General features: G+C 55.4%; 2 protein-coding genes across 2 annotated transcripts; one reads left to right on the top strand and one right to left on the bottom strand.

Moving 5' to 3' along the window:
- The first annotated feature begins 945 nt into the window (after positions 1–945).
- Positions 946–7,621, top strand: VOLCADRAFT_109932 (uncharacterized protein). The gene is made up of 12 exons (XM_002954455.1): positions 946–1,120; positions 1,231–1,287; positions 1,366–1,403; positions 1,473–1,605; positions 2,175–2,331; positions 2,758–2,830; positions 3,620–3,763; positions 4,730–4,864; positions 5,099–5,194; positions 5,352–5,462; positions 6,064–6,138; positions 6,313–7,621. The coding sequence occupies exons 1-12, from the start codon at positions 1,087–1,089 to the stop codon at positions 6,694–6,696; spliced, it is 1,437 nt and encodes a 478-aa protein (XP_002954501.1). The 5' UTR covers positions 946–1,086; the 3' UTR covers positions 6,697–7,621.
- A 930-nt stretch (positions 7,622–8,551) lies between these two features.
- VOLCADRAFT_109265 (uncharacterized protein) lies at positions 8,552–13,003 on the bottom strand (the record flags this gene model as incomplete). Its single annotated transcript, XM_002954521.1, has 8 exons — positions 12,711–13,003; positions 12,551–12,634; positions 11,467–11,508; positions 10,904–11,014; positions 10,373–10,450; positions 9,745–9,858; positions 9,309–9,430; positions 8,552–8,690 (listed from the first exon to the last, which is right to left on the bottom strand). The coding sequence occupies exons 1-8, from the start codon at positions 12,852–12,854 to the stop codon at positions 8,552–8,554; spliced, it is 834 nt and encodes a 277-aa protein (XP_002954567.1). The 5' UTR covers positions 12,855–13,003.
- Between the last annotated feature and the right edge of the window lie 527 nt (positions 13,004–13,530).

The following is a 13,530-nucleotide window of genomic DNA, read 5'->3' on the forward strand; positions in this document are numbered from 1 at the left end:
TCTGCCATAACCTGAGCTCCTCGGCCTTACGTTAGTAAGATGGCAGCTCCCTTGTGTGTTGCACCAGGCCAGGGTGAAGGGTCTTGGTTATGAGGCGTACGGTACGGTCGGGGCGTCATCTTCAGGACAATGCAGAAAATCGTGCCGGATCCTAGCTTGCTTAAGGTGCCGTGGCTGCTTGACAGCCTTTTTTGGCCCGTCGGGCCTGTTCGCTGTAAATATCTGCAGAGATTGGTGGTGGACGATGGATGGGTTTGGAGCGAATCCCTCACAGCCTGATCAGCTGGTTTGTCAGTACAAAATCGCCGTTCGGCCTTAATCACAGTTTTATTCCACTCACAAATCTCCTCCTTACTAAAGCCCTCGGAATTAGCTCTATCTGTTGTGTGCCGCCTTTATCGCTACGGTACGGCGGACGGCTGGCGGTGGGTCCCTGGACTCTTCTGGAGTTGCCCTAAACTCCTAGATCTCTTGCTAACGGCCACGCGCATTGCAATCTGGCCAGATGTTGACGAAATCAAACTTTTGCAGGTCGTGATGTGCGCGGTTCAAACAGAGGCAAGCAGAAACGGAAATGGACGCCTGGAAGACGTGGAAAGTCTTGGCAATTCCAAATTAATGCCCTGCACTGAAAGGGCATGGGCTCTAACTAACGAGAAAACCTAACATGCACAGTCAAGAATGCAGGCACCTGCGTACTATTTGTTGTTGATTTCTTAGCGAAGAGAACTTTTGAATGCCCGGACCCACGGGCCAGCCAAATGGTCCAGCGGCTCGTTGGATCTTATGAATGTTTTGAACATTCATTACTCCTGTCTTTAAGGCATTACAAGCAGAGCCTACCCTCGACGCTATATCAACACGACGAAGTGGGACGAATATTGATTTTGGAGGAAGGAAACAACTCATGTAAAGATGGGATAGTAGATGTCAAGGCATGGTTGGCATTGAGTTAGTTTGATTTTGGAATGGCATAATTATTCGGTCGGTTTACGGCACATTCCGGCATCATAAAGATTTATGCTTACCTGAGCGCGGATTACATCTACTTCTGTGCAAATACCGCTTGATAAGCCAGACGCGGAAATGCAGTGCCCAATGATGCAAAATCAGCGCGCCGGTGCGTTTACAGTTCTAGTAATCTCAACCATAAATTGCTGCCGCCGCTGAGTGATTTGACCGAATTTGCTCAATCGCTTTACACAACCGTTTTGCGATGGTTTTGTACAGGCCGCCGTGCGGCCAAGGCTGCGTCTCAACAGAGCGTGGCGAGCATGCGTGTTGGCGGTGAGGCCCAGAGGCCTTCGTGATGCCACCGCATACAGAATCTCCCTGACCCAAATTATGCTTTCATAACATGTACAGGACGCGTCTGTGCATTGCGCGCATCGGTCGGCCGCAAGGTCGGTTAGCGCGTTGAGTGCCGACCGTGGCGATGCAGCTGGTTACAGCTTTTTCGCGCCCCTTTGCAGGCCGCTAGCGCTGCCCAGGTTGCCAGCCGCGCTGTTTCCGTAAAGGTTAATGCTATCGCTACAATTGAAAGGCCCGCTGGACCTGCTCCGACTTCCAGTGGCGGTGGTGCTGGCACCCGCGTCATGATCATCGGTGAGCAGCTCGCAGGCGCGCGACGAGGGCCACCTCAGCAGGCTTCTCCCTTGAATCTATCCAGACACTGACTTCATAGCAAAGCGGTCTTTACAGCTGCGATGTGGACAACCACGCTACCAGGGTGCTGCGGGCGGCCAAACCCCTGGGGTCACGGTCGCCTGTGCTTCCCACTTCTAACGAACCAGGTTACCATATTAGATCCTGGAGGGTCGCCGCCCTCTCTCTCCATGCATCCATGTGCAGCTGTTTTGTAGTGCCTTTTTTCCCGGCAGCACTGGCGGGTTTACAGCTTATGAGGCACTGGGACTAGAGCTTTCTACACACCTCGATGCTCCGGGGAAGCGTAAGCGTTCCGTCACGCCTGGAAGGCGCTTCCCTCCACCAAACGCGCGTCAGTAACCCCTGTTAAGGCAATCCTGCGGCAACAGCACTCCACATCCTTCCCTGGATCCTCCCACATTCCAGCCCACCCAACATCCCACGTGGGCACGCGCACCCACAAAACATCACCTCTGTTGAACCCACCTCGCCAATGCCACCGCGGCCGCGATTGATCGTTCTGACAGGCGGTGACGGGTATTGCGGCTGGGCCACCGCCCTGCACCTCTCGGCCCGTGGCTACGAGGTGTGCATTGTGGACAACTTGTGCCGCCGCCAGTTCGACTTGACTCTGGGCCTGGACACCCTCACCCCCATTGCCACCATCCACGACCGTGTGCGCAAGTATGTATGTTTCTATGTATGTTTGTATGTATGTTTGTATGTTTGTTTGTATGACTTAGATTACACTGTGGGCTGCGAGAGCCGGGGGCCGAAGCCGAAACACAGCGCAAGGGTCGGGAGCACACATGTTTGTATGTTTGTTTGTATGTTTGTTTGTATGCATTATATATGTATGTATGTGCGCTGCCTTGTTGGGTTACTGTTTTTAGGGGTTTTTCATGCTGCTATGCCGTACATGATACGACCAGCCTGGGTTCAGGAGAGCGGGAGCGAGCCAGCAGCGGCCACCGTCGTGCATTCCCGCAAAGGATCTTTCACACACCCCAGCACGCTTATGCCACGTGACCAGTACACAGCTGGCTCCTCTTTTTCCTTTCCCCGGCCCTCCCCTTCTTCACAACCCCCGCTCCTCGTCCCGCTTTTCAGGTGGGCGGAGGTGTCCGGGAAGTACATCTCCCTGCAGATCGGCGACATCTGCGACTGGGAGTTCCTCTCGCAGGTGCGTGTGTCCGCGCGCACCCTTCCCGATTTGAACCCGAGTGTACAGCGGAGACCTCCGTCTTCCTGCATAGGGGTTCTGAACTTTGGTCCGCGCCAAAAGCACGAGCACCGAAGCATCTTTTACCGGAGCAGCAGCGGCGTTTTGTTGATGGGGGGCACCCTCCTCAAGGTGGTGGTTGCCAGCACCGCGCCCACAGCTCCCCATGTCCTAACGATCCCATACGTCGAAGCATTTGCAGCACTTTCCGCACGTATGGAAGCCGGAGGTTGATTTCCTATAGTTGAAGGCAAATTGCATGTTTTCGCGGAATGCCCTGCTCTTATACGAGCACACGGGCTAGGTACGACGGTGACCTCGTTATTCAAGGGCGGAGCATGCGCACCATTATGACCGAGGCGCCGGCCCTGGCACTGGCCAGGCACCTCTCGGAAGTCGGGGAAGCTAGGCACGTTGCGCTAAGAAGGCGCTTCCCTTCGTCGCTGAAACGGACTAGGGAGAACGATAATGGCCCCCCGCGTACCCACATCAATACCAATAACCTATCGTCCATGGCCCCCCAGCTTTTACGGACACCCTTGCACGTGCGTGCTGAACTTTTAAAAACTTGTAAATGCTTACAATCCCCCCTCCTCATTCCCCCTTAACCTACCCTTGACAGTTCACCATCGCCACCCTCTCCCTCCCCGAGCTCCCTCAACCCCCCATTACAACCCCCCATTACTATGCTTCATTCGCCAGTGGCTCGTCTTAAACCTCCACTACCCTCCCCCACACCCCTTTCCGAAGGCCTTCACCTCCTTCCAGCCTGAACATGTGGTTCACTTTGGCGAGCAGCGCTCTGCGCCCTATTCCATGATCGACCGCCAGAAGGCCGTGTTCACCCAGACCAACAACGTCGTGGGCACCCTCAATGTGCTGTTCGCCATCAAGGTAGGTGAATGGGGGTTGGAAATGGCGACCTCGGGAGGGGTTGTTGGGGAGGGGCCCGCGAGTGGGGATATATTAGGGAAAGCACGTAACCGTCTCCAGCGGCGCGGTGGCGTCTTTTTTTGTCGCGGCAGTATAGGTTGAGTGGTTGTTTGGCAGCTTCGGAGTATGGGTCCTCTGGCGATACGGGGCTGTTGCTGGGATGGACAGGAGGGGGTAAGGCGGGTGATGTTCGTGCGTGTCTTGGTTTTGAGGGTAGGGAATGTGGCTTTGAGTGGGGGCGCAAACGGTTGGAATGGATTGCACAAGAAGGATCAGGAGCGGCCCGGACGCAAGGTTGAGCGGGAAGCGGTTGTGCAGTATGCAGTGGCAGCGGATTAATCGTATCATCCGCCGTCTGAGCAGGCTGGATTCGGAAGGGTTGAAGCAGGGGCAGGAGAGTTAAGCCCCTAACATTTCGAAAGTTGAAAATAGAGACGGGCTTAAAGCGATATTGGCGCAGCTGTGCACCGGGCACAGGGAGGCGCCGTGAGAGGGTTCATAACTCTGCTATGACGACATTTAAAATGGCCCAGTGCTGCTGCTGTCGTTGATGTTGTTACAGGGTGGTTAAGCTTCACCAGTGGCCTCCTTGTCGTCAGTTTGGTGGTCGTCTGTGGGCTTTGATGCTCTCGCAGCCACCTTCCAGTCTGCATCTTCTCTTTTGCCTGACCCAACCCTCCCACGAGGCACGTCCTCCCCCACCATACAACTACATCCAATATCCAGTATCCCTCAATTCTATATCTTTGGCGGCGCTGTCTGTTACACCCATGTCCTCTTGGGGTATCCAAACCAAGGGCTGGGAGTCTCGCGACGCCAGCACCACGGACTGAGTTTATGTTGGTCAGGTTGGTTTCCTTTCTCGTCCCACTCCTTTTTATCCCATTATCCTTCATCCCATCTTCCCGATTCATTTGCTGGGAGTAGGAGCTCAAGCCCGACTGCCATCTGGTCAAGCTGGGTACCATGGGCGAGTATGGTACCCCCAATATTGATATTGAGGAGGGCTACCTCACCGTTACGCACAACGGCCGTACGGACACGTTGCCGTACCCCAAGCAGGTACGGCTGGTGTTTCAAGGGTTGCGGCCGCCGTTCCGCAAGGGCATTCCGTTGTGCATTGGCACGAGGTTAAGCATTAGGTCGTTAGGTATAGCTGCCTGCGTCCCCGGTTTCGCAGTTCCCTAACGCCCTAGCAAGGGCTGCGATCGGTCGCTGCTGACCCCAAAGGGAGAAATACTTTAAGAATATCGGTAACACGCTTTCCCGACACCAATATAACGTATTTCTTAACAGGGCAACTCTTTCTACCATCTATCCAAGATTCATGACTCGACCAACATGCTGTTCACGTGCAAGGCCTGGAAGGTGGCAGCTACAGACTTGAACCAGGTACGGCACAGCTCCCACGCGGGTGGAACTGCGGGTTGCAAGCTGCGGTCGAAGGACTTCCTTCAATGGGTTGTTACGGGCGAAAGAGTTTTGTGAAAAGGAAGGCGCGTCCTGAAATGATGTATAATTGCTCGTCACACGCCGTGCCAACCTGCAGGGCGTTGTGTACGGCGTGCGTACGGAGGAGACGATGGCAGACCCCATGCTCATTAACCGCTACGACTACGACGGCATCTTCGGCACGGCGCTTAACCGCTTTGTTGTGCAGGTACGGTAAACTTGGCCACCATCCCGGGGTCTTACTTGGATTGGGTACGCGAGGCGTGGGACGGCGGTGTGCAGCTTTTGAAGGCTGGTATCTCCCTGCTATCTGTTGTCGTTTGCAACCTGGAAGAAGTATCCAGTAGTATCCGGAAACGGCAGTCTTCTGCACCCCTTTGGTCTTATGTGGGGACTTCCCTTCGAGCGAAGGGTTGTTCTACGCTCTTGCAGATTCCAAGCTCATCTTCCCAGCATCCGCTCACCTTCCCGTGCTTCTAACCGTTATTCCTCCACCCTGAGCAGGCGTCTCCTGTCCCCCGCGTGGAATCCTTTCGTATATTTTGCCAGTAGCACATAGGAACTGCAAAACAGACAGATTTGGGCAGAAAATGCCAGCTGCAGAATTAATGTTTTACTGTCAGGCAAGGCATAGGCATACTGCCAAGGCAGTTTCGATGGGCCCTCGACTGCACACAGTAAATTGCCCGCTATAACATCATCGATGTGCATATACAGGCATGCGCAATTGGAGCACCTGCGGGTGGGTTGGCTCCTTACGTGGCACTCCTTACATACCCTTCGCACGCGCTTCCCTCCCCCTGGTTCAGGCTGCTGTGGGCCACCCCCTGACCGTGTACGGCAAGGGAGGCCAAACCCGTGGCTTCTTAGACATCCGCGACACGGTGGGTGCGTCACTGAGGTTGTGGTGAAACGGTCTCCCCCCTACACCCGTAGCTACTGAGTTTGTGAAGCATATGCTGTATCTCACGGCGCGGCCACGGTCTTGTCCAAGTCGACGGTTTGCCTGCGTTTTAACCCCCGTTCCTCTTCGGTGCGGACCGCGCATGCAATCACAGGTACGCTGCATTCAAATTGCCATCGACAACCCTGCGGCCCGCGGCGAGATGCGCGTGTTCAATCAGTTCACGGAGCAGTTCTCCGTCAACCAGCTGGCCGAGATAGTCAACCGCGAGGGCCGCAAGCTGGGCCTGGACGTGGTGGTGCAGAACGTGCCGAACCCGCGTGTCGAGGCGGAGGAGCACTACTACAACGCCAAGCACACCAAGCTGGTGGAGCTGGGGCTGCAGCCGCACCTGCTGGCGGACAGCATGATTGATAGCCTGCTGGACTTTGCGGTACAGTACCGTGACCGCGTGCGCATGGAGCTGATTAAGCCGGCGGTGGACTGGCGCAAGACGGGCGTCAAGGTCAACACCATGGGCGCGGCGGTGGCTAAGTAAGGAATTAGTGCTGGTGCTGATTGCGGGAGAAGCTTTGGTAGCACAGGCCATGTGCAGAGTGTGCTGTTAAGCGGTCATGAGCGGCGGCGGTGTATGGCCCGGGGGGGGGATGTACACGTCTGTGATGGCTATGATTGCGACGATTGAAATGATGAATGCTGGTGTGCTAGCTGGCAGTGTTCGCAGCGGGAGGGGGGCCCGCACGATTGGAGACGAGGGCAGCGGCCAGACAGACGGTACTCTGGGCCTCAAGAAGCTTTCCATGGGTTTTACAGTGACAGGATGACGGTGCGATTGTGGATGTTCGTTATGGTGTCTGGCCATAATGAAGACCTGGGTGCGGTGGTAGCCGGCCGCCGGTGCTGTTTTGCGTGGTCTGGCAGTTGACGGGTGCTGGTTTCAGTGCAGTGCAGCGTAGTGGAGTAAAAGCCCTGTTAGCGATCAGCCTGCATGAAACGCGCATGAGGTTGTTCAAACTCTGTTTTGAGCGTATCCTGCACGTAGTCGAGCCATCGGGCAAAGCTGCAACTAGCATCAACTGGTTATCTATTGCATATTTAAACCTGACCTGTGCGGGTCAGGAGTCTGGCGTCGCAAAAATGTGGTTAATGTACATAAAACAGGGGGAGCATGATGGGGTTGCTACTTGGTGCGGTCTCTTGTGCCTTCCCAAGTTGCCACCCCAGGAGAGCAGCTCCAGGTGGTGACACCTTCCATAGAAGCGGCATGTCCCTCAGCGCATGCCGCTTGGGCATCTGCAAGGTTGTGGCGATGGTGGGACAGGCAGCTGCCGCGAGCAACGATACTGTGCTGAACGATGGAGATTCCTAGGCTTGAGAATGGATGCTGTCCTAGACTGTGCGCTGAAATATTCAATCATGTACCGCCTGTCACTATTGTAAGGAGAATAATACATGTGACGTCCTTGACATGTATGCCTGACAGCGCAAAAGCTCCTTCAATAGCATTCGCCTCCCTGTGGCCGCAAAAACTGGCCATAGTGAGATTCCAACGAACCTCTGCTGATACACGTGGGTACCTCGTTCAGCCCTTTTACCAGGAAGACTATAATGAAGCCAAGCCAGAGCCATCATCTTGCGTCCGAACAAATGCTGAACGTTGGCCGCTGTTAGAGGACCTCGCTTTACGCACGACTGAACGCCTATTATCCTATCAGGAACACCTGGGCATCATTGATACACATAAAGGTTTTGCATGGACACAGTTCTACGCCTCAACGCAGCCTACGCAGTATACCCTCCATCCCCCACGACGTACGCCCCACGCACCCACTCCCACGGGCTCTCATCCTTGGGTGCGGGATTCCCTCGAACTTTCCCGCTCGCGGAAGGCTCGTTGGTAGAGAATTATTATCACGGCACGTAGGTCGCTAGTGCGCGTCTTCATTCCTACTCCCAAACCTGCAGCAGCGCCTGTTGACCATACCCATTAGCCGCTCATTTCATACAGAACTAGTAGGAGGTTGGTCAGGTGGTGCTGCTCCCTGTGCTGGGGCCCCCAAACATGTGCGGCAGATACAGCGACCGTGGCAGAATGTCCACCGAGGTCCTGGTGCTGAATTTTCGAAGATAAGCCGGCATACGGCATCTGCTGCCTGCCAAGCGCCGCATATAGCCATATAGCCATTCCCCAATTGGCCACCACATTTTAAGACTAAAACCCAGCCTCTTACAATCCACCCGTGGCTGCGTCCCCCTTCCCAATACCGTCTTGTAGAACTGGGCCATCAGCAGCGCCAGGCTCGTGCTGCGGCTCTACCCCCAACAGGCCTCGGTAGGCCTCCGAACGCCGGCAACTCCACTTCCTCCCCAGTCGTGCGGTGGATACACGGGGCTTACATCCATGGCAGGCCCTGATCCTTGAGCTCCACGATGCCCCCCAGGGTGATGCGCCACAGGTCCAGCAGGATGGTGACCAGCATGCCAGCCGCCAGGGCATCCAGAGCCGCCTCACTGGAGGTCCACTTGGCGCCCCTGAGGCAGGGGGAGGAAACACACCGGGACAGGAGAGGCGGAGGTGGACAGCGAGGAGCAGAGAAGAATGGGGTCGAACGGCGTGGGACTGGAGTAGGGACCTGAGGGAAGGGAACTAAAAGTGGACAGGGGAGGAGCCATCGGGCGGATCCTGAAAAGGAGTTTGTCAACGTGTGCCTACTAAGCAAAGATTTACAGGAAAATTGATGCTCTATGCCGCCAAGTGCATAGTCAATATGCTGTCAACCAGAGTGAAGTCCCAACAAGTAGTTAAGTACAACAAGGCCATCGCCGACACTGCTACCCGGCGACCAACGCAAAATCGCTTTAAAGGACACTTTCATGTAAGGCGATAGGCGTAAGAGGTACAAGGACGAAATGCCGAGGAGAGATCAGGGAACGAAGGAAAGAACCGGCGGAGGATGAGAAAAGGGCATCACAGGTTGGGCATGTCCGTAGTAACAAATGTGTGCAGGTTTGGCCCGCGGCTGGAAGTTGGCCGTTTGGGCGTTATTGTTTTGGCTGGATTGGCTTAACAATAAGTTTGCTGTGGTCGCGATCAAGCCCCCGGGGCATCGGGACACGCGCAGATCTCCCTCCGCTTGCCCTCCCCCGCACCTCTTTTGCGGGTACTCGTCCATACGGAAGAACATGGGGAAGGAGACAAAGAAGTAAATGGCATAGAATAACGAGCCCACCGTGTACATCTTGTCCCGATCCACAAAGGTGTAGTACGGGAACTACGGCACAGGGAGGAAGAGGGAGGGATGCAGGTGCGGGTGCGTGCCGAGTGTCACCGGCTCGCTGGTCATGCCTTGTTCGTTTGGCCGTCCAGGTGTTCACCCTACGATGCTAGTCGTAGCATCTCAACACCCCTAAGGGACACAGAACATGATCACTGCCGGCACAAAACACGACGGGGACGGCCCTTGCCCCTTACATGGATCACGTCTTACATCGACGGCTTCCCTTTCAGGATAAAATGGAGGTTGCCCACCCCATAAGCCAGCAGCGGCGGACTCCCCCCCACTGCCCCTTAATCCCCAGCGCTCACGTGGGCAATCGTCAGCGTTTCTGCGTAGGCAGTAGCGTATGATAGCAGGAAAACGACTAGCGCCATGGCGCTTCGCCGTACCAGCAAAGAGCTCTTCGCAAGGCCCGTCTGGACCTGTGTGGTGATGCATCGGTATGGGCATGGCAGTACTGTGTACGTGAGGAAAGCGTCTGGGAGGGGGTTTTCGCCTGTAAACGAGCGGGTCCCACACGACCTGAATCAAATTACCAACCTAGCAAAAGGCCATTAGCACAGTGAGAGATGGAGTTGGACATTGAGGTTGGAGCGGCCGGAGCCAACCCTTGCACTTGCAACCTCACCCTATCCTTGACCTGCCCCACTGAGGGACTGGTCTGGCCAGGCCCCTTAAGAGCGCGCCGCAGAGCCGGCGCACGCGCCTGCCGAATATCGCAGGTAATCGGCTCCCCTTACACGCATCGAACGCGCCCTGAATGGATGCTCTTCCAGCACATCGAAGCAAGCGCTGCGTCCCCAACCCCGTACGAGCTTCGGCTTTATTTACTCCTAAGGCTACTAAAGCCGATAAGTACCTTTCACATGCTCGGCAGGTTTTCTATCCGCAACGTCCCCACAACGACACGGGCGCAGGCCCCATGGCCACACTCACCCGGCGTAGCAGCAGGTTGGATATAACGTGGTAAAAGCAGAAGTATCCATGGGTCATCAGAATAAGCGTGATGGGAACCTGGTGGGGTGGGTGACAAACGGACAAGGTCAGTAAGGACGCGGTCGGGCCAGGATAACGGCCCTTAGAACGATGGAACCTCCTCACTGCAGGGGCCACCAAACTGCCATTTCCATGACCACCCGTTCCGCATCCGGACCTCAGGCGGCAGATGAGCTTGTGGCCCTAACTAGCTGCTGGGAGCGTCGTAAGCGGCATATGCACACAGACCCTGAACGGGCACATGGATTCGGCATGCATTGCCCTTGGATTCTATTTCCAAGCCAATGCCCCTGGACCTGGTCATGCTTTCCGCCATGCCGCATGGGCGTCCGCCAAACTCCAGGATCCCGCACGTAAGTTCCTCCGGTCTCTTACCTGGCTTCCGGAAGCCCTGGCTGGAGCAAATATCCGCGCTAGCGGGATGATCCCAAGCCCATCCCACTTCCATACGATTCACGCCTTTCAGCTTACGTCATTGATCCGCCAGGATACGAATGTGTACGATGCGCCCAACACCTTGTAGAAGTAGTGCGTCCAAAAATAGTTCCCGATAAAACTGAAGATAAAGATCCAAATGTTGGCCTGCAAGGGCGCGGCGGAGCAAGGCCAAGGACCGAATCTGAGCTGAGCACCGCACATGGCGGTGTAAAATGCTGGCTTCCGGTCCTTACCCGGGCAGTTGCGGGGCAGCATGACGGTGGATGAGGAACGGTGCGGCTGATAGGAATGCTTCAACAACGCAAAAGGCGGGCAACGGTTGGGCCGGAGGAATACTCAAAATCACCGCTGCCTGCCCAGTCCGCATTCTCTCGTCCAGCTCTGGTGCAGCGGCATCCCGGAATCTACCACCATCCCCCCAAATACCCGTGGACGCACGCTTGCCTCAACGTCTCGGCGGCAACCCTCTCCTCCCTCCGACCAACGGCATCCGTGATGTTATCCTTCTCCTATGAGAAGCTTCATTCTTACATGTCGCTTCAGAACCCCTGCCACACCCATACAGCCTATACCCACGCACCCTGTTCCTCACGCACCTTGACCCAGAATCGCTGCCACATGGGCTTGCCCTGGTCGGCCTGCAGGCAAGCAGGCAGATGGGTGCGTCCAGATCGTGCATCATCCGGTCAACCTCCCGGCAGTGGACGGCCTAGCCGCAAAGATTGCACGCAGCCCAGGCCAGGGGAGGTAAGCGGCCATTGCCTTGCTCAGGGCAGGTGACACTGGCCTGAAACAGCGGCAGGATAAACTAGGCACCTTCACGGTCAGGACAGCTCCCGGCCAGCAAACATAGAGCCAGGCCAGCCCTGGGATTCCAGGAAATGTCCATGCTGTGAAACTTGGGGCTCCACCCATGCTGCTGCATGACGAAGGCCTCTGCCGACTCTTGGGCATCAGTCGAACACCCCCCCAAGTCAAGGTACGAGGCCACAGCCGAAAACCCTTAAGCGATCTGTGTGCGAAAGCTTAAGCGGCTCTGAGTAATATCTGCCAAGCTGCTCTTCCCGCTGGGCGGTTACTTCGTTGGGTCCAAACAGTGTCCTGCTTCGGTTCTGCGCTGCTCCACGTTCAGATGCTGATGTTCAGTGCTTTTACATTCACGGCAGGTGCTGCAGTTGCTGCTACCAGTGTGGTTGAATCTCACTTCCAGCCTTGTCGGTCGTGCTGTAGGGACAGCTTCTGTACGTTTCGTACTGCCAGCCTTCGGCTGACTATCACGCTCCAACTGGGTCGTGGGCTTAGGCCTGTAGAAATGACCTGCTAAGGATGCGCTTGCAGGCCAGTGTGCAGCCGCATCAAACTTCGTCCGATTTTGAGTTGGCCAAGGCTCCCCGACGCTCACGAGAAAATCAGGCGCAGAGCTTTCACAAGGCAATATGCCTCAAATGGAAAAGACGTTGAATGAGAACAGGGGTGGAACGGGACAACCCGTCGGGTAAAAACGGCTGAAGGAAGTTACCTTGTAACCTACTCCAAGCCAGTGGCTAGTTTAGCGTGCCTGGACCATGACCGAGATGGCCCAGTGCAGCGGTTAAGTTTGTGTGATGTATTGTCGTACAGGATCAGGAAGGAGAATTCTAACCGTCCAACAGGCCCCTCGTCCACCCTTTCGCCAATTACCTTGCAGCGTATGAAGAGAGGCAATATAACTGTCGGAGCTGCACAGGATAGCCCGATCAACATGTAGCCATAATTGCCGCAGTACTGCATATGCGCGGGTGTTGCGGGCCCAAGGGTCGTTAGCGGCTTCAGGCACGACGCTAGCTGTGACTGTGTTTACCTCATAAATCTGGAAGGGGACCAACAGCACCAAGGCCCATATAATCCAGAACGGGCTGTACGCCAGGATGAGCACCTCTGTCCACCTTTTGCTGGGGTCCTTCGCAAGCCAGTGAGGTCCAGAGGCTGATTGATTCACTGCCATTTCGTATTAGCCTTCCTAGCTTCTACTTCTGGCAGGTGCAAGCAGCTTCTGCCAAATTGAACCGTGATCTGGAACACCCTGGGGTTGTCCGATCACTACCGAAAGGTCATAGATGTGATCCTGCTGTAGAGAGCTGTCACTTGCTCGTGCGTTGAGGTGCTACCATGCCTCGGGTTCTGCCCGCTTGCTCTCGTCGGTAAAGTGTACGGGGCTGCCGTATTGCTGCAGCTTCAAGGACTTCGGTTTCAGAGATTAAGGATTGATATACAGGTACATTGTGGATTGCTCGCGGCTGATCATCAATCACAGTATCATCCTTTCCGTCTTGCTCCTCGCGCCTAGTTCCTCTTTACAAAATATTAATGTATCTCAAACCCTAAACAGTAGAATTCAGGTGGCTCGCATATCATATGCTGTAACGTACGTAGTAAGCTTCCTGTCTCACCTAAAGTTACTTCAGTCACGCCCAGGTGGGCAGGATAGGCTGGCTGGTCCGCTCCTATCTAAGTTTAGCCTTCTCTAGTCCTGCGCTCCTTCTCAACTAAAGGTGGAGCTTCAGCTAAGGGGCGGTCTCCGTGGCGTGGCTTCCTGATGTCAAGTTCTTTTGTATCACGTTACCGGTATGTTTGCCCAGCAATTTTTGTTCACAACTGGCAGCGGAATGTTTTGGTGTCGG

Source organism: Volvox carteri (genome assembly GCF_000143455.1).
Source record: "Volvox carteri f. nagariensis unplaced genomic scaffold VOLCAscaffold_43, whole genome shotgun sequence".
NCBI classification, from domain to species: domain Eukaryota; kingdom Viridiplantae; phylum Chlorophyta; class Chlorophyceae; order Chlamydomonadales; family Volvocaceae; genus Volvox; species Volvox carteri.